We start from the raw sequence: 22,112 nt of genomic DNA on the forward strand, positions 1-22,112 counted from the left end.
ATTTAGCTCGTTACACATTGACTCAACAGAAAATCGTTTGGCTTGGAGGATCCGATGAGTTATACGAAGGTTTCTATACTTGGGTCGATGGTAACTTGTTGTCAAAATCCCAATCGCAGACCATTGGAACTGGTGGACGGAATCATTTGGCATTGGCGACACCAAACTATCAACTTACAAAAACTAGAGAAACTCTCGGTTACATCTTGTGTCAAGTGACAAAAGGTAAATATCATTTTTTTTGTGTTACATATATCATCAATTCTCCATTTGTGTTACATATATCATCACTTTTATTGTGTTACATATATCATCAATTTTATTGTGTTACATATATCATCAATTTTATTGTGTTACATATATCATCAATTTTATTGTTACATATATCATCAATTTTATTGTTACCTATATCATCAATTTTATTGTTACATATATCATCAATTCTTTATTTGTGTTACATATATAATCAATTTTATTATTTAAAATTTAACCACTAAACTTATATATTGCTCTATTCTTAAATATTAAGCTTTTCCTTTTTGGCTAGGATCACATTGAAAGTATTACTTTAAGTAATATCTATCAGGATTTTCATCTGAATTTTATCAGTGTCTTATCTCGCTTATTCGCTTATATATATATATATATATATATATATATATATATAATTATTTTACCTACATGTATGTATATATATATATTACCTACATTTTATATATATATATATATATATTAAAATGAAATACGTACGCTATACGTTTAAACGCCTATTACAAAGCAAAGACTTTGTAAAATAAACTAACATATATTTGTTTAAAATTATTATTCTGACGAAACACGTACGTCATTAACCTCAGAATATTTTTCCTTTCCGTGCCTTGGTTTTATTAAAATGAAAAGAATTTAATAGTAAAATATCCGTGTGTTTTTCTTCAACGATGATATTTTTTTAATGTTTGGCAGAGAACACATTGGTGCGCGTTGTATGAAATAGTGTGTTCACTGTGTTTAAATTTTAAAATGTATGTTACACACACACACACACACACACACACGCACACGCACACACACACACATATATATATGTATAATTATAAAACTCAAATCACCTTGTAACGATGTATGTAACCCACTTTCCGGTTTACGACCTCCGGTTGCGCCTGCGCGCGCATAAACATTAACCCATAACAACGTAAACAAATAAACACAAATCGCTTCTTTTACAGATTTTGACCTGCGCACTGAAATATTGAGGTTATTATTTCGGAATTATTATTATAACATGGGAAGAGTGGGGTTTTAAATAACTTAAACATAATACAGAAATGAACGATGTAAAAAAAAAAGCAGACAGTATTAACAATTGTTTATTTGTACAATGTAAACGCGAAACAAAAGAACAATTGGGACGCTGAAATATTAACCTTATTATTTCGAAATTATTTAACATGGGAAGAGTGGGGTTTAACATAACTTAAACGTAATACAGAAATGAACGATGTAAAAAAAAAGCAGATATATCAAAAGTTGAATTTAACTATAATAAGTATTATGGTATCTGTTCAGTGCACATTACCTATAGGTATGGCCAACCACTTATAAATCAGTAATTGTAATTTTTTTTTTTCAAAAATAATCAATTATAATAAACAGAACGACTCATAGAAATCTATCTATATTCTTTTTTCATTTTAATATACTTTCATAGAAATGTTTCTGTTATGTAAAAAAAACTATTTTCTTTACGTCACAACTGTCACGCTCATACATGAATTCCATAGCTAATATAACATACTGACCCAACGGGTCACGGGTAGTCTAGTATATATATATATATATATATATATATATATATATATATATATATATATATATATATATATATGTGTGTGTGTGTGTGTGTGTGTGTGTGTGCGTGCGAAACCCATAGCTTATTTTAGTTAATCATTTTCGGGTGTTTAATTATTAATTATGCAAAGTGTATTCACCTTTATCCAGTTGGTGGCAAATTGTGTTTCTGTTGGTTTAGTTTACAGGCAGCATTTTTTCTCTTAAGCATGTATCATTAAATAAAATAGGCACTTTTGTTTATTGATTTTATTTTTTGATCCTTTCCAACTTCCGCATAACAGTCTTTACTTTTGGCAGAATCAACCATGCATCGCTCCGAAAACAGTGCTCTATTTAACCACCTGACTAATCAATACTCCTGTCCCTCGCTACAATTTAGAAAGATTTTACTTGAGAACACATTTATACGTGAACATACCAATAATATATGAACACTTGAAATACTAGAAACATTAATACTAAAAACTAAAATAAAATTATATTAATAAAATAAACTTTACCAATAGCTGTAACGTCTTCAAATGTTTGTAAAGTTATTAAAATAATTAACCAATGAAATAAATATATACACGTTATAAAAAATATATAAATTGTTCGAAACTAGTTAGATTAATCTATCTCTAACGATAGATCAATCTAACTGGTTTTGAACATCCCTGACGATGAATCCAGATGATTGGGAAGTGCTCAGACTTACGAGAAATATGGTGATTACATTAGCCAGTTCCTGTCAGAAGTGAAGACCGTTATTCGGAACTTGGAAAGATCAAGAATAGAATTAATAAATAAAACATGTCTATTTTATTTAATGATATATATATATATATATATATATATATATATATATATATATATATATATATATATATAGTAAGTTATAAAATTATATATGGCAATTAAGCTACACAGATTATTCCGCGTTTCATTCTCGTGAGAATTCGTCAGGCTTATGCATAAGTCGGACGAATTCTTTACATTAAATTAGAAATTACCGATTATTTCGAGTGTCAATTGGAACTGACAAACATCTCATAATTTTTCGAAATCTTCAAACTATGCAACATCATGTTATCAAGAGTTTTCTAAATATTAACAACATATAATAGGATAAGTTACTCCATGTGACAACTACTCATTCTATATATATATATATATATATATATATATATATATATAGAGAGAGAGAGAGAGAGAGATAGATAGATAGATAGATAGATAGATAGATAGATATAGAATTAAAAACAATCTGTGGAATTTCCATGGGTCACACTTAGTACTTAATGCCCGTTTACTACAAATGGTTAATTTAATTGGTGGTGAAATGAGGATATTGTAAATAAATATAACTTTAGGTATAAATAGAGAATAAGGAAATTATTGGGAGTGGTTGTAGTTAGACGATTGTTGGATTAGATGTTTTACAGGGGAAGGGCAATGAATGATATGAAAACATTGATAGATAGACTCTTCTATGAGGCAGATGTAGTAGGATGGAAAAAAGTTGGAAATAAATATATTAGATCAGTGCAAAAGATTTTGCCGATTTAATATTTCATTTTTTAAATTAAAAACTGTGATTTTGAAATTTTTTCGGCGTAACAATAACCTCCTTTGGTCTCTATTTGATTCTTATCTGCCAACAAACTTATAAATGTCTCGATTGTAAACTCCTTTAGGTTTTGATGTGGAATATGTTCAATCTCCTTTCGTGATTTTTACCTGAGACCATCGAAATGATTTTGTAATCCTCGAAATAAGCGATAATCCGAGGGAGCTAAGTCAGTAGAATATAGAGGATAGGACGATATTTCCCAATCAAATTCTCCTAGAAGATTTTTGGTCAATAGTCCTATGTAAGGACGAGCATTATCATGATGGAAAATGGATTTCCTCCGGGTGGACTAAAAAAGGCCCAACATGAGTGAGAATATCGCAGAAAAATATGACCGATGATTTAGTGATATGTTTAAGTACTAACAATATGCATAAAATAAATCACAATGCTCATTCTACAAACCAGCAAAAAATTTAGCATCGGCTTGATATTTAATTATTACATGTGTCTATTTAAATCGGAATATTTATTTCACCGGAACTATTTGTTTTTTAACTGCATTTTGGCCGATGTGCCCTCTGGTTTCTTTCATGTACAATGTTAATTTCTGAAACTTTCGACGCCCCCTCCCCATTTGTTAGGAAGCAGGGGAAGAAGAGAAAAATAAATATGACAAAAAAGGAAATAGATTTCTCCACAGAATATTTGACAGAAAGTTGGTCACCGGGGTACAAAGAAAGCTAAATAGGATCTTTATTCAGAGTGTGGCAATGATTTAAAACAAAGGACCGAACAATGGAAGTCAGTGTGTTTGGGGGGGTATGTTTAGGAATGTCAATGAGTTATGCGACAGTTTGCGACAATTAGGTAAGTTTAGGGCGGTCTTGAGTTTAAGACATTGACGACAATTCGAGTTGATGATACTTGGAAGATTGACACAGTAGAGGATAGTTCGTGGCTTGGATCAGGTTGGGAGAGCTTTGGGAGACCGAGATGAGTTGACATCAACTCATGAACTCAGTCTCGACAGAAAAATCTAAGATATGGATATTAGAGCTCAGGATTGTAGTTTCCGACGATGGTGTCACACACGCACTTAAATAGCTTCAGTAAGTGCTATGAATGGTGGTGTCGGCATATCATAACTATTAATGCCTTGGTGAAGATTATGTCCGTAGATGAATATGTGTGCGTATATGTTTAGCACATGGACGACAGAAAGTAGTAGTAGAAAGAAAAGATACTCACAGATGAATTGACGTAGACATTTTATTTACAAGAAGGCAACATTACATTTATCAGTCTTAGTCCAATATTACTTGAGTTCGACTGTCACAACTATCACGGGCAGAAGCAATAGTTCTCCATCTTCATCTACCCGGATTCAAAATCATCCTTCCATTAGCAGCTACCAATGTCTGTCTCGTACCATTCCCGAGTCTCAACTCAATAACTTACATAACATAATTAAAGGAAAGGATGTAATTTTGTTTGAAATAGAAAGGGATTAGATGTGATTGTAAGTTCTGTCGTTCTGACATTTAATTTTAATAAAAATCGCTGGAAATAACTTCTCATCCTCTAAACCCAAATCAAATTCTAGTCACCATTTTATCTATTTCTTGCTTTGCAGATTATCGAGGTTGCTTTGAAACGTCGTCCAACTCACAGCCTAATATAACAATTCTTGTGACGTCAGAAAATCTGGTCAGCGTGACATTGTGCAAACAGCTGTGCCTAGGAAAGAATTTCAACTATTCTTTAACCAATCAGAAGTCGTGCGCATGCACTAATTATTTGCATCATTTGAAGTCAGTATATAATACAAAATGCCAGAATCCTTGCCCTTCTAAAAATCTCCTTTCGTGTGGGTCACAAAATGCATGGGCCTTACACACACTTGGTAAGTAACATACATGCCGTTTTACGCCATAATAATACTTTTCGAGTTATTATTTATGCTTGAATACAATGTTTATTACGTTGTGCCAGGTTGTTATTTGTTTGCAAAATGTGGTGAAGGATAAGCAATAAAGAAGTTCCACAAAACATTAATGATGAATCATAATTTTGTTTTATGTTTCTGAGTTTTTGATATAGAGATTAATTATTTGGATTCTTTGGATTGTTCGGACTACTGTTCTCATCCTGAGTGTTATTTGCACACCGTTTCAATCGATGGAACCTTTGACCTTCTTCAAGTGTATCTTGTCGAACTCGGGAGTCTTTCTGTCGAATTCGGAAGTCTGTAGGGTCTTGTGCACTTTATTCTTCTTAATTTACATGCAGATTTCACGACAGCAATGCTTGCGATTGATTTAAAATTATTCTCGTGTTCGATGTTGTTACACTTATTGTTATATATTCGGACCCTACGCCAGTAGGTAGCGATTATGTTAGCTTGTGTGAATTTTGGCGAGTGTCATATTTGTATACGTCATGATAACCTGGAGGCAAACGGAAATGTACGCAGCGGCAAGTGGCGTGATTAAAGCGGGGAGGGCAAAGATTAGACACTAAAAACAGGTGTCGAACGTACTCGGGAGAGAGAACAGAGAGTTTCTAGTCAAGGAAGCGATGCAAACGAGATGTGTCTGACAATGTAGAGATAGTCTAATTGAGTGTTACCTCGAAATTCTGCCCGTCCGCGTCTCTCAGTTCTCAAATTATAGAAAAAATGAGTTAAGACTAGCTATGTAGTCTCTCTATCAATAAGTAAACTTTCCTTTTAAATAAAACCTTTGAAAAATCAGTAAGTTCCCATTGTGTTTTCATGTACGAGAATCAACAAACAAGAGAAAATCACGAATACTTATGAAAGACAACGAGAAGAAAGCAATGAAAAAACATCAGCGTGTGTAAACCTACCCGCATGTATAAAAAACTTTATTTTATTTGATTTGGTCCCTGATCGTTGACTAGTAAGAACGTATATGTGCAAGCTACGCGTTGATGAAAACATCAATATCTGACATTTCTGTGTCTTAAATGTTACATTATAAAATAAATGTACTTTATTATTACTCCGTAGTGTGAAACCATCCTTAAAGTAACTCGAATTTTTGTCATTGTTGTACGTTTGTTGTGTATTTAAAGAAAATGTTGTTGTTTTTTTATAGACAACTCGGACCTGGCGATCGATTGCTCGCATTTAGCTCTCAACGGAATATTCCTGAACGCCACATACAAACTGTTGAATGCCAAAAATTCAATCGAATTTAAACAATGTGGAGCGGCAGGTACGCTTTTATTTTTTTACTAGCAGGGCTACGCGGCGTTGCCCAGGATAAAAGGGTAACAAATTTCTATTAAAACTTCTATCCTCTTTGGTTTCCCATCCATCTCTGGACATATACATACACACAAACATACTTCTATATATTACTCAAGGAATGAGTCGTTATAAGGGTAATAACTCTTTGAAAAAAAATCATAGTTATTTCCCTTTAATTACTTTATCAAATGACCCGAAAACGGGCCTCCCCCTTGATGCCAGTTTAGGGTCAAATAATGAACAATATTTTTTAATTTTACATACAGGGTGGATCCCCCCCCCCAAAAAACAAAACAAAAGCTAAATGTAGGCCATCTAGAACATATGCTGTAGAATGGAGAAAAAAAAAAGGCCAAAGACCGTAGTGTTTTGATGTGATGTTTTGAATATAATAAACTAGTTATGACCAAAGTTTCATTTCATTCGGACAAAACACTAAGAAACGGGGCCTAATTAGTTCAAATCGACGCTTGATAAGCATCTTCGTTGCCATTTTTTCGCAGCCAAGCAGCATCTTCGGCAGTTACACCTATTTCTAACAATACCCCTTATGCCAGACTGCTAGCGTTACTACATATTACCATTTCACGACTCCTTTTTATATGACATTCTCCTTTTACAGAGTTCACCTTTTTCATTTTCGCAATGAGCAGCACTTTTTGGCCAATTGCGTCTTCCCATTGGTCTGCCCTTTAATAAAGTTGCATGCCGTCCGCAACCATCCGGCTACAGGGTAATGGCCAACCAACTTTCTCCATACCGAGAAAAGTTTTCTTTTGGTTAGGCCATCCTTGGCTTCGGGGATCTCATTTTCTCGTCCAAACATCAACTTTCCTGTCTTATTCCGCTGCAATCTCAACTCCAAAGTCATTCCGTTTTCCAACGACTCGGACGGTTTAGCTGTCAGTCCCTATGTTTTTACCTCGTCTCTCACCCTTTCCGCTGTGACTTCAGCCTCATCCACCAGTATATCATCTTTGGTCAGTACGGTCTTAAGAACTATCGTCATAATTTTTGGTGCAGAATTCAATCCAAATCCTAATCTGGTCAAGCAATAAACACGACCTTTCTATTCGACCAATTCATACGGCCATAGTTTTCCGCCCACATGAATTTGAAGGTAGGGCGACGATTAAAGTTGCTCATTCCATTATCCTCCACTCTCTCTCTATCTTTGGAAATGCAACTGGCCCGACTTTCTCCTTGGTAGTTTAAATCACGGTCATGAGTGGCATAATTCCTTTAACCTTCCCTGGCGATGATATTAAGATTTCTTCGTCGATCCACCTTTCAACTTCATTCTCAAACTGCAACACTATTTCTCCTTTTATTGTGCTTTTCTAGCAGTTAAACTAGTTTGTCACCTACTGTCCACTTGTCACACTCGAAATAGGCTCGAAAATCTTCATCCTCAATCTAACATGGCCTGGGTTTTGTTGGTTGGATGGTATTACTACTAGTTGTTCTTCTTGTAATGCTCGGTACACATTGGTTGACAAACTTCACATGACTTCGCCTTTAGCAATTGTAGCTCTCCCAGTCGGTCTATCACATCTAGGCCCAGTATAACACGATCAGCCGGTCACTGGTGTGTGACTGGCTTCACGTGTTACACTAATTGTCTTAGAAACGGTCTCGGGAAGATGTGAAGATGGCCAGTCTGTGTATCAAGAAGAAAATCATACCTGAGATGTTGGATGTGGGTGTTGCTCCTTTATTCTCTCAAGATGACCTCTTCACCCTGGTGGCATTCTGGTTGCAATTTTCTTTCTTCGTCCTCCGGACCGCTTCGTTGTTTGATGGAGGCATCCATGGCAGACTCAATAAAACACAGAACACGACACAATCGTAATATTTATGAAACATAATTAACTATTTATTATACAAAAATATATATTACAAAAACAATTTACACTTTACATGTCCTAGAATTATTAACTAACTATACTTAACTAGTGCTGAAGGGGGCGCCCCCTCTCGTTCACGGAGAGACAGAAACACGCATGCTCACCCCAGCCGGAAAAGGAAGTCGATCAAGAAAGGGAATTTTGGGATTGCATTTCTGTGTATCTCTGCGCTTATGGCCAAATCACTACCCGGCCAGAAGGCTGAAGAGTGTTAACAACCATGGCACTGACATACATTGCCACACCAGTACCACGTAGATTCCCGCAATAAGCCTATTCAGCACAATCACTCTGCGTCACAGCGGCATATTCCTCACCACGATCTCGGCATCGGTCTCTTCAAAACACCCCACCTCTCTGCTATCTACTGCTCTAATATTGCTGGTCGTATTCCAAGAGTCAGCGACACTTGTAGTCGGTATCAATAAAGGCTCTAACTCTCTTCCCGTTGATAGTGACCACTATCTGTGGCAACAAACTCTCACGCGCCTTTCCAGTATTAAAAGGGTGATTACTGAATTTATTATAAAATATAATAACTATTATGCTCCTTCTTCACAATTCCAAGTATTAAAATTCAATACACAGCTGTCATAAACTCACTTTTGTGAAAAGGAATACTCAGGCTTTTTAGTGAAACTGTCTACCTTTCATATGCATATTAGATGCCCTGAATTCTAGTGACTTTATAAGATCGCTAACCTATAAATAAACGAAGCGGTCATTTTTTTCTCTTTATTCTTCTTATCTGACGCGAACACTGCATGCTGTACAAAAATAAGGTTTGTACTAATTTTTAATTACAGTATTGCAAAACGAACCATGAATTTATTTACTATTCCATCCTGTATTTATTTCCTATCTATGTCTTTAATATAATTCCAAAAATATGTAAACAAAACCTCTGCTCGTATATAGAAGTAAAAACGATCAAATATGATTTCAATAATATTGGGGTATTAATTATTTAAAAAATTAAAATATTACATAAATTTTCATGGAATGTCATTGCCATATCTGGGCTCGTGCCATTAAATAAAAATTTTATTAAATAAAAATTTCATTAAATAAAAATTATATTTTAATCAAATGTCTAGATGAGGACTGATAATTCGTAGTATTTGGATTATTCGGTCTACTGTCCTTGCCTTGAGTGCTATTTTCATAGAGTTTTTTGTCAATGTAACCTCCGACCTTCTTCAGGTGTACCTTGTCGACCTCGGAAATTATTCTGTCAAACTAAGAAATTTTATTGAATTTCGAACAGACACTTGATTTAATCCACGAGGATAGCATTCTCTCGATAAATTAAATAAAAAAGGTTCCGTTGGGTGAATTTCTTCAGATTTTAGTTCGACAAAAATATACAAGATATTTTTTATTGCATTTAAACTCCAAACAAAGCACAGTGCCACTTTGATGTAGAGGGCTACTATCTGGACATAATTTGTAGGGGTACTATGTACGGAGTTGAGCAGAAAGTTGTCTGTTTACATTACACTTGAACTTCTGCATGTCATGACAGTCAGGGAAGCAGGGACTTGGAAAGAAATTCCAAAGTCTCGCAGTGTGAGGGAAGAAAATATTAGAGCAGTAGGCTTTCTTACATCTAGGGATTTCTACTGTGTAGGGGTGGAATTTTGCTGTTTGTCGTGTTTGTCGGGTGTATTTCCATGGAGGGGGCACAATGGCTTGTAGTTCGTCGGAGCATCCACCATTAAAATACTTATAAAACAGGCAGAGGGACACAAAATTTCGTCGATGGGATAGTGGCTGAAGTCTAGCTGATTTTGCAGGATCTATTAGGTTGGCGACTCTCTTTTGAATTCTGTCTAAGATATACTTGATACAGGTCGGAGGTCACATCAATCAAAACGTTGTGCGAATACTATTCAAAATGAGAACAGTAATCTGAATAACCAAATAATACGAAAATGATTTGTATTTTTATCTGTGACCAGCTGGACGCCCGGTGCTTAAACATGATATTTTCATTTATATAGATTGTGTATGTATTATAGAATCAATCCTATATTGAATATTTTATATTACAAGAAATAATTTGCCTGGTTGACTAATTCACAATAAATAAATAAAATAATAATGATAATGTCGTTCATCAAATTTCGTCTGTGTTTATTTATACTATAACGTCAGCTGATATGGGCTTAACAATCTTAAAAATAGTGTTTCTTCTCTTATAGATAAAAACATTTTTTACAGGGGAATATTTTACGTTACACCAGTCAATGTTACATCGGTGTAACGTAAACTATTCCTATGTAAAAAAATCATGTTATCTATAAGAGAAGAAAAACTATTTTTAAGATCGGATTTTTTCGATTTTCGATACTTATTGATGAATTTCTGTAAAAAAAAAAAAAAAAAAAAAAAACATATCTAAGAATATTGCCAGACATATAAATTACCTTTGTGTGAAATTTGCAAAAGACAGGCTCAGCCGTTTCGGAACCTATGAGGAAGCAACTCACACACGCACATATACACACACAAAGTGACTTTCATATAATAGTAGCTAGCTAGCTAGATAGATAGATATTATTTATATCCTGCCAAATAATAATGAAATTGTTACCCGCTAATTGTGTCGGTTCAGTAACTTTTCTCGTGCATCGTAATTTAATGTTTAAGAAATATTTGTAATTTCTTTTTAGACAACAGTAGTTGCCCCGTCGGCTGGATCGGCAAAGATGGCGCTTGTTATCATTTTTCAACTCATAAAGCCTCACTTACCGACGCGAGAAAGACGTGTTTTTCAAAAGCGGCCATCTTAAGTTTTCCCACTAATAAAGTGACAAGAAAATTTATCGTCGACATGGCAAAATCAGTTCCGTTTATCTGGTTACTTGGAAAATTCTTTGTCGGGGTGCAAACATTTAATCGCGGCTCTTATGTTGTGGCAGCGACTGGAAGGATCTTGAAGCCAGAGGCGGACATGCCGACATCTTTCAACCAGCTGCTTTTATCATGGAATAATATTTATTCAAAAGCTTTTAGCTTAATTCCGGAGCATTTTATTTGCGAGAAGTTTTCAGGTAAGTCAATGTTGGATTATTCATTAAAACGTTTAATATGTGCACATTTTTACGAAAATTATGTTCTTTTTGATGTTCATATTAAAAAAAAAATACAGTAGGAAATGAAAAAAAGACTTTAGGTTTAAAACTGAAATGTCAGACGTTCAAATTTATAATAGTATTTAAAATAATGTTCGTATGTTTTCATCCAGACGATTAATAAAATTATCTATTTTTAGCATTAATTTAGTATTGTCGTAGTTGGGTTTTTTTTTTTTTTTTTTTTTTTTTTTTTTTCGGTCTTCGGATTGTGTGCTAAAAGTATAAACGACAGCCGTTCCAAAAGTAATGTTTCCTACTTTTTATTCTACTCGAATAGATCACAGAGGACAGCAAATGGCATTGTTCTAATGAGTGACCGTGTGCATTCATAACCTAAACGTTTCATCTCTCTGTTACATATAATGACGGTGTGATAATCCAAGAGAGCAACCCGTGTCATAGACGTGCATCAGAAGCAGAAATGCGTCATTGAATTTCTGGGAAAAGTGAATTAAGAATGGTGATGCCTACGAAGAAAAATAAATCCTAGAGCACAAACGATCTCCCGTTTTAATGGTACCACTCTCGCCTTTGTAGCTCTTCAACATTTTGAGTTAAAAAATAGCCTTTAATAGAAAACTTTGAATTAACCACAAGTATTAATCTCTAGCTTGCAAACATTGGTAGCTGAATATTTAGTGAGATGGCTTGAAATAGCTGCAAACTACTTTATTACTCTGTAATCGGAATATGATTTTAAAATTATTTAAACGTCAAAATTACACTAATACACACACGCGGGCGCTGCTTCCCTGACTGTACTGACACGCAAAAGTTTAAATGTGTGTGTGTGTGTGTGTGTGTGTATATGTGTGTGAGTGAGTGCTGCACAATCACCTTGGCACACCGGTTTTAGCCAGATCACCGAAGTGAAGCAACGTTGTGCCTGGCCAGTACCAGATGGGTAACCATTTGGGAAGGCTGTATGTGCCTTCTGGGAAGGTTGGCCGTGGGGCCAATAACCTCACCTCGAAAAAAAAAAAAAAAACAACTCCTCGCTACAAAAGCATCTACAAAGTTGTGGATGGCCTATGCCCCTCCAGGGGTTCAAGCCTATGGATGAATGTAAGTATGTATATATTATTATATTATTTATATTATTATATTATTTATATTATTATATTATTTATATTATTATATTATTTATATTATTATATTATTTATATTATTATATTATTTATATTATTATATTGTTTATATTATATTATTATATTATTTATATTATTATTTTATTTATATTATTTATATTATTATATTATTTATATTATTATATTATTTATATTATTATATTATTATATTATTATATTATTTATATTATTATATTATTTATATTATTATATTATTATATTATTTATATTATTATATTATTATAATATTTATATTATTATATTATATTATTATATTATTATGTTATTATATTATTTATATTATTATATTATTTATATTATTATATTATTATGTTATTATATTATTTATATTATTATATTATTATATTATTTATATTATTATATTATTTATATAATTATATTATTTATATTATTATATTATTATGTTATTTATATTATTATATTATTTATATTATTATATTATTATATTATTTATATTATCATATTATTTATATTATTATATTATATAAATTACTTATATTACTATATCATCATATTATTATAGCATTTATATTATTTATATAATTATATTATTATATTATTTATATAATTATATTATTATATTATTTATATTATTATATTATATATTATTTATATTATTATATTATTTATATTACTTATATTATTATATTATCATATTATTTATATTATTATATAATTTATATTATTATATAATTTATATTATTTATATTATTATATTATTTATATTATTATATTATTTATATTATTATATTATTCATATTATTTATATTATTATTATATTATTTATATAATTATATTATTTATATTATTATATTATTATACTATTTATATTATTATATTATTATATTATTTATATTATTATATTATTATATTATTTATATTATTTATATTATTATATTATTTATATTATTTATATTATTATATTATTATATTATTATATTATTATATTATTTATATTATTATATTATTTATATTATGATATTATTATATTATTTATATTATTATATTATTTATATTATTATATTATCTAAATGACTTATATTATTATATCATCATATTATTATAGTATTTATATAATTATATTATTATATTATTTATATTATTATATTATTATATTATTTATATTATTATATTATTCATATTATTTATATTATTATATTATTTATATAATTATATTATTTATATTATTATATTATTTATATTATTTATATAATTATATTATTTATATTATTATTTTATTTATATTATTATATTATTGTATTATTTATATCATTTAGATTATTATATTATTTATATTATTATATAATTTATAATATTATATTATTATATTAATATATTATTTATATTATTATATTATTCATATTATTATATTATTTATATTATTATATTATTTATATAGCCACGTAAACTACTGTTTTACTAAAAAAATGACTGTGACGATAACGTACGGCATTAATATGAAATTAATGTATGTGTTCGTGTTGTGTAGACGTGTGTAAATGTGGATCATATTTTCTTATCAGTATTCAAACTATAGATTTGTATCGACTACACGGATATTTTCACTTTTTCTCTTCATTTAATGCATAGATCTACTCTCGAGTAAGGTCAGTTTAACGATATCAACTGACGACCTTTATTTAGTGACCAACGATTAAGCCTACGGACTCCAAGTAACTCAACATGAACAGAAGCAAGTGTTAATTGTCACATACGAACTTAATCTCAAATTAATAATTCACTTTCACTTAGGGATGTTGGCAACCTTCACGTAAGTACCCAATGTCTTATAGAAAGATATTGGGGAAATTAATGCCAATAATAATCATCTGATTCATATGAAATGAATGAATGATGGTCGTCATCGTCGTCGTCGTCGTCATCGTCATCATCATCATCATCATCAACAACAACAACAACAACAACAACAACAACAGCAACAATAACAACAACAATCCCACACTAAAAACGACCTTGTGTTTAATTTGCGTTCGCGGGGAAGCAAATAAATAAAATAACAACCAAACGATCAACTACGCTAGACCCTTTCGCCCCTTACACCGAGGAGAACCTTTAGCTGCAGTTGTGTTCTGAAAAGTGATATGGATTTATTGTTCTTTTAGTTTAAAGACAGTAAAACTAACGGTGCGGTTTCGATCTCAAAACTCCACCAAAACGCGCGGACTTATATTTATTTCAAACTGATTTCGTATGTTTAATTCAGTCAGTTTCCAAATTAACAAATTAAAATTGCTTTCTAGATTCACCTTTTTTATTTTATTTAATACTTCAGGTTATAAAGGTTGTGCAAAATTATTTAGCCATCAACAAACTGTCGGCATCACTAGTTTCGCAATGACTGCCACCCAATGTTTAGAATTCTGTCGCGGTCAAGCGTTCTCAATCGTTGCGGTAAACGTCACTTCTTGTTTTTGTCTTCGATCTGACGATGTTTTGACTTGGGAAACAACTCCAAGCAGGTGCATGCTATCTTGCCCCGGCTTTGATAATCAGATATGTGGAGGAAACAAAGCATTTTCAGTGTATCAAATAGGTAAGTACTCGTATCTCGATTCGCCGCTTTCACACACACACACACACACACACACGATCTTTCTAATGTGCGTTCGTTTACATGTTGTACATCTTTTAACTAGGGGGGGGGCGGTCTTACCCGGTTGTAAAATTGTAAAATATTCTTAAACATATTTTAATTCATGCAGATTTCATATTAATTATTATAAAGCCAATTTTCTCTTGAATATTATATTGTTCTTAATATATTGTAGTGATTTCAAATGTTTCAAAAAAATAAATAAATAAATAAATAAAATGACTTGGGTGCCCTCAGGTAGAATCGAAACTAAAACATATAGCGCTCCAGCCTCGTCTCCTACGGATGTAGCTATTGAGAGATAGGTAAGAAGGACAATATTAAACAACTTGAAAAAATAAATTTCATTTGGTCAGGCACAGAAAGAAGTAAAAGTATGTCGACAGGTTGAAATAAACAGTTTACATTTCAAACTGCTGATATATGTTTGTACGCGTTATTAATCCATTCAAACAAAGATTTTACTCATTATAAACCATCTTTGGTGTATAATTACTATTTCCTGTTACTTTCAGTGTCATGTGTTTATCTGTTAAATATTTATATGCAAACGGGAACACACACATACATCTATTGTTTTATTTATATATAGGGGAGGTATGTATACTGACTTCCTTTATTTTGTCAACGAGAGCTTTTCTTGAAGATATTCCACCGCGCCTGTGCACTGGAACAAATAAGGATGAAGATGACCGGTTTAACTTACCAGCAACAATAGTTGGTTAAAGAATTAAAATGTTTCAAAATTGTTTGTATAAGGATTGATAATGCGTATTATTTGGACTACTGTTCTCATCTTGATTGCTATTTGTATAACGTTTCGTTCGATGTAACCTCCAAAATTCTTCAAGCGTATCTTGCTGAATTCGGGGATCTTTCTATCGAACGCAAGAATGTTAAATTTTAATTATTAAAAAAATTCCTTCTTTTATATTATCTTTGAAACGTATAAGCCAAAAAAAGTGGATTTTCATTTCTTTTTAGGAGGTAAACTACGCTGTGTTACGTCGTAAAAAAACCTAAATATTTTTTAAATATGTAAATTGATTCAGTAGGGATTTTATTTTATTAGAAAAACATATTTGTTTTTTTTTTTTTTTTTTTTTTTTTTTTGTTTTTGGAAACAATTCCAACTTGCAATGAAAAATACAAATAAAATAATCGTAAATAAATAATTTTGGGCAATATTTAAAAAATTTTTTTTAAAAATCAAGTTCTATTTTTAATCACGCACAACTTGGGTAAAAAATAGTTCTAAAAAAATATGTAGGTGTACCTGAACCATCGACACCCTCTTAGAATTTTTCCTTTTCGTCTTTTTTCAACTATTTCTGCGGATTATTTGACACTAAGCTACCAGATTATAACAAACAATGAAAAAATCAATATCAAAAGATTTAGAAGGATGTTCAGTTTTACATACAACGTTCTAGTAAATCGATCTTCCATTTTTTTAAGTGATGAGTGAAAAAAACTAAACTTCAGCAAACCTCCAGAGCACTACTGCAAGCACTAATTAAAATTAAGGAGACCCTGCTAAAGCACTACTAAAACCAAGTTTCTACCTCACCCCCTCTTTGAAGGGAAAATATTTTTTAAATAAAATCTGAAAAAAAAAAATCGTCAGAGTCCACAGGAGCGCTACTAAAAGCAGTAAATATGGTTATGAATATGAGTATAGTTATATATTGTATATTTATATTTAAATCAGTTTTTTTTGTTAAATAACATTTATTTGTTAGAAAAACACGTTAAAATAAGTTGAAATAACAAATATTGTCGACCTTGTGTATGCTTTGAATAGCAGCAGTGGCTTTTAATATCGGACTTAGAACAGGGCGACCGTGAAATAGGTAAGCAGATGAATTTTTGAAACAGGAAGTCACAAACCGGATGGATGGTTTAAACGCCCAATCAAGCAAGCTGGTCTGAGTTATATATGACTATGTGTATGTGAACACTTCTCAACCTATATATTCAACAAATTTTTTACCTACGGACTTGAAATTTGTATGTAGGGTAGTTAAACACGTGGAAAACTTTTTAACCGGTTTTCATCAGGAAATAAATTCTGCTAAGGGATCAAAATTGGAAAATGGGTACTTGGGAGAGTCATCGGATTTTTATCTGTTTGTCAACTGTTTCACGAGGTTTGAAAACACTTTTTAAAGATCTTGGCAAGCTGGTCTAATGGTTATCATACTTGACTCGCTCTCTTTAAGTTTTGGTTTCGATTTCAGCTCGAGTATTTTATTTTACTTACAAGAAGTGAACTGTTTAGAAAAAAAACATAATACTCGCATGCACATGTCTCAGTTTCTTTCTATTTTTTTACTTAATTTTTAAAGTAATTTAACGTTATGTTTAATGCATAAAAATGCACTTTCATATAAATAATTGAATTCATTCAAAAAAGTATCGCTAACAAAAACAAACAAACATCTATATAAAAACGCGATACATTAGTAGTCGTGCGAGATAGCTCAGTGGAAGAAGTTTAGGCTTCTTATCACGGGGTCCCGATTTCGAATCTCGCTAGATTCAGCCACCCTGAGTAATAGACGACAAAACACGTGTCAGTGGATAAATATATTTTAAAAGCAATACATTTGGGGGTACCAAATTGGTCGAAGGGAAAATTATTCCAAACTCGCATTTAGGTAAAAATTCACTTTCATATAAATAATTGAATTTATTCAAAAAGTATCGCTAACAAAAAGTAAACAATGTCCATATTATATATAACTAATATTAGTATACATTCAAATGACCAATATTTAATTCATTTCTGAACATCTTTTTAAAAAAACTTTTGTACATTTTCACTTCGTAGACACATCATTTATTTCTCATTTTAACTTCAACCTTTTCCTTTTTTTTTTGAAAAACTATACAAAACAAAGACATTCTATTCATATTATAGATACATATGTATTTCTAAAATATTTTTTTACTTTACATTAGTCATCCCGAGGAAGTCTTTTAATAAGACGAAACATCGATAAACATATGAACAATTTTTTATTTCTTTTTTCATATTTCATTACGTTGGATTATTAATTCTATAACTTTCTTCAGATAAAAAACAAACTTACGTTTTATATCTTGTCTGTAGACATAATAAGATCTACCCTGCTGTTTAATTGTATCGTTTTTATGATGCAGATCAAAACACCTTGCTTCCCGATTCTTGTTCCGAGCTTGCCAATCTGGGAGTGACTGTCAAAGCGACCTATTACCTACGACCAAATGATAAAAATAAAGAAGTTTTGAAGACAACTTGTTTTTCCACAGGTAAGTAAATTTCGTTTCATAATCTCATAGGCTTACATCCAAAATAACATATTAAGCTCATAACTTAAGTGGCATCATATTTACATTTAAACATACTCGTATTTAGTTTGTGAGGCAGTTCGAATTCTATTATTGCACTTTCTGAAAGATACATTTAAATAACTGTAATCTAAAAAGCGAAAAAACAAAACTCTCAAAAAGTCCGAATCTCGATATGGTCACATAAAATTTACCTTTCTAGCCAAAATAGCTTATAATCTAAAAAGAAAAAAGTAGAAATTCACATTATTATTATTATTATTAACGCCTTCTAAACTTCCGATGTGTTCTTTTCGCTGTCAAACATTCGACCCATTCTCCTCCACAATTCGTCCTTCTTATGACAGCCACTCCTCTCATATGCAAATGGTATTTTGAAACCACAATAACTAATTTCTATTACAGTCACATACATTATTTAATTAAAAGAACACACACTCGTGTTTTTGTCTCTTCATTCTCGACAAAGACAATCAAGCAAAAAAAGAAAAAAAAAATCCGTCACCTTTTATTCACCTATTTTGGACTCCCAACATCGCCTAAATCTGCATAATGGTCCTCGTATCGTATCTAAATGGATTTAGGTTTGCATGCCGCTGTTTCTTTACAGCGAGCACATGTTAACCGCGACCGTTTATTCCTGTCTCTTCGCGTCGTCACTACACTTTCGATGGTTGGATCATTCATGAAATTGCATTAATATTTTAAGATAAGGCCATTTGTTTATAAGGATTAGGAATTTGGATTATTTGGAGTATTTGGATTATTTGGACGACTGTTTTCATCTTGGATGTTTTTGTCACTTGGATGTTTCTGTTGATGTAACAAGCCTTCTTCGAGCTCATTTTGTCGAAATCACCGAATTATAGACAGAAAAAGGGTAAAGAGTAAGACCGACAATGGCCTCCTAAGTCTACCTAGTAACAAATTTAATACAATACCAATATTTATAAATAATAGCTTAGAACACACACACACACACACACACACACACACACACACACACACACACACATAGTCGGTTATGAAAATATATATGACAATCTACACAAAATTTTGCGCAGAATTATTAGACGATTCATGAAATTGCAATAGATTTCTATTTTTGCATGGAATAGTCTGACGAATCTTTACGAGGATGAAACGCAGGAAATTCTGGGTAGCTTAATTGCCATATATATATTTTCATACTACCTATCTCTACACATGTATTGACAGCATTGTTGTAGTAAATACTGAAAATAGATAGAGAATTTTACGTGTATATATATATATATATATATATATATATATATATATATAGTTTTTATGAACTATAGACACTAGTGTTTCATTTTTTCAGAAATCATCAGTGCAGGGAGTCACGATTATCGCCGGTCGGGGGATCCGAACTCGGCTATGGAGTCATCTCTGACTTCATTAGCAAGTAACAAACCACTCGTCCAACGTTAACAACAGTGAGAATATAGTTGAAATTAAGATTTATATAAATCGTAAATGTTATTCAAGAAGGCCGAGAGTGATCGTGTGATTTTAATATCACGATCTACGCATGTGGCCGACTTATTTCATTTCAACATAAAGTGCTCAACAATAAGAACCCAGTTCCTAAAGGGGCAGACATCTTTTTTTTTTTACACAGTGATCACCACTTATCAAGGCCCGGAAGCCACTCAGGGATAAGGATTATTGCAAGTACATTACGTTAGTGTGGAGATTTGATGAAGTGTTTACTTAAGGGGGCGGTTCATTAGGAATTTGTTAACGTTGGACTTGAAGACATCCAAGTTGTAGTCCGGTGGGAAGCAGGCAGACGGAACAGAGTTCTACAGGCGTGCAGTTCTAAGAAAGAAGCTTTGTTCATGGAATCCACGTTTTGATTTAGGCACAGATATAGAGTGGGGGAAATTTTTCACAGTGGTTTCAGCTAGACGGGCGTTTTTCATGAAAGATTGGCGAGGGGGGGACCAGAGATTGGAGCACGGATGAGCACTTGCCATGAAAATAATGATAAAACAAAGACAGGCTCGCAACGTCTCTTCTATGGGAGAGAGATTGCAAAGAAGAGAAAAGATAACCTCCACCAAGCCACAAAGCCTATTTTGTACTCTGTCAAGGCAGGATAGGCTGTTTTTAGCAGCTCCAGCCCAGATGTGGCAGCAGTACTCCATCCTTGGACGTACTTGGCTTTTATATAGATAGAGAATTGCATCAGTAGTGAGATATCTTCTGGAGCGGTAGAAAGATCCCACCATCTTTCCAGCGACCTTGGCAACAGACTTGATGTACGTGTTCCATTTCAGATCAGGAGTAAAGGTCAAACCCAGAAGCTTGTCAAAACACAGGGCCTCACCCAGACGAGAGCCATCCATCACAATTGATGCCAGATGGGGACCAGAGCGTTGATGATGTAAGGATAGGAGTTTGGTTTTGGATGCATTAAAGGTAACCAGTCACATCTTCCCCCACTGAACCACGTGCTCAAGATCAGAGGAGAGAGAATTAGAAAGAACTTTGTCATTTACGGCCTTTGATGTGTTGCCATAGATGGTCGTGTCATCAGCATAGATGTCAACGAATGATTTAAGTATGTGTTTAGGTAGGTCATTGATGTACATGTATATTACAATATCCGTTGTGTTTGGAAGGTGGAAGGTCAAGCAATGAAACCTGAATGCACAGAGCTCATAGTTTTAAGTTGTATGGTTTATGTAAAGAAGTTAAGAATACGAAATAATCAGTGCATATTTCGAAAAGGTGATCAGGATGAAGTATTTACTAAGCGTAATATATTTGTAATTTATGAACAATTTCACGGCAAAAAATATCTGTTGCAGTTCGTGGAAATTTCTATTATTTTATGAATAAAAAGAAACTGTTAAATAAAAATATTTGTTATTCAATATTTTCAAATACTTGTAAAAGCGTACAAGCGGCGAAAAAAAATTACATCTTTTAACACTACACGCAGTGTTTGAAGCAAACGACAACATGCTCCTCTAACTGTTAGTGTATCGTTGAGATTATTACTCAAAACGAACGACTAAAAAGATGAAGAATTTGTTTATTTTCGATGATTGTCCACACAGTGTGAAGAATTAGATTACTTGGTAAGAATTATATATTTTATTACAAGAAGAATCATTGTAGTCGATGATATTTTTGTTGTATTATGCAAGGCGTTGTACTGAATTGAAGAATATGAAACATAGATATAATAAATACTGAAAGTAAACAAATTACCGATAAATTAAAAATTAGCGATAAAGTTGGCAAATTGAAACCTAGAG

General features: G+C 32.2%; 1 protein-coding gene across 1 annotated transcript in view; it reads left to right on the forward strand.

The window, feature by feature from the left end:
- LOC145284935 (uncharacterized) overlaps positions 1-22,112 on the forward strand; it is a 175,649-nt gene that overhangs the window by 97,232 nt on the left and 56,305 nt on the right. Inside the window, exons 16-21 of the mRNA XM_080134033.1 lie at positions 7-225; positions 5,040-5,309; positions 6,526-6,645; positions 11,263-11,643; positions 15,169-15,429; positions 18,655-18,783. Of these exons, the coding sequence (XP_079990159.1) occupies positions 7-225; positions 5,040-5,309; positions 6,526-6,645; positions 11,263-11,643; positions 15,169-15,429; positions 18,655-18,783 (1,380 nt within the window). The remainder of the gene's footprint in view (positions 1-6; positions 226-5,039; positions 5,310-6,525; positions 6,646-11,262; positions 11,644-15,168; positions 15,430-18,654; positions 18,784-22,112) is intronic.

The sequence above is a fragment of the Euprymna scolopes genome, chromosome 9, assembly GCF_053919585.1.
Source record: "Euprymna scolopes isolate OS-2025 chromosome 9, ASM5391958v1, whole genome shotgun sequence".
Taxonomy (NCBI): domain Eukaryota; kingdom Metazoa; phylum Mollusca; class Cephalopoda; order Sepiida; family Sepiolidae; genus Euprymna; species Euprymna scolopes.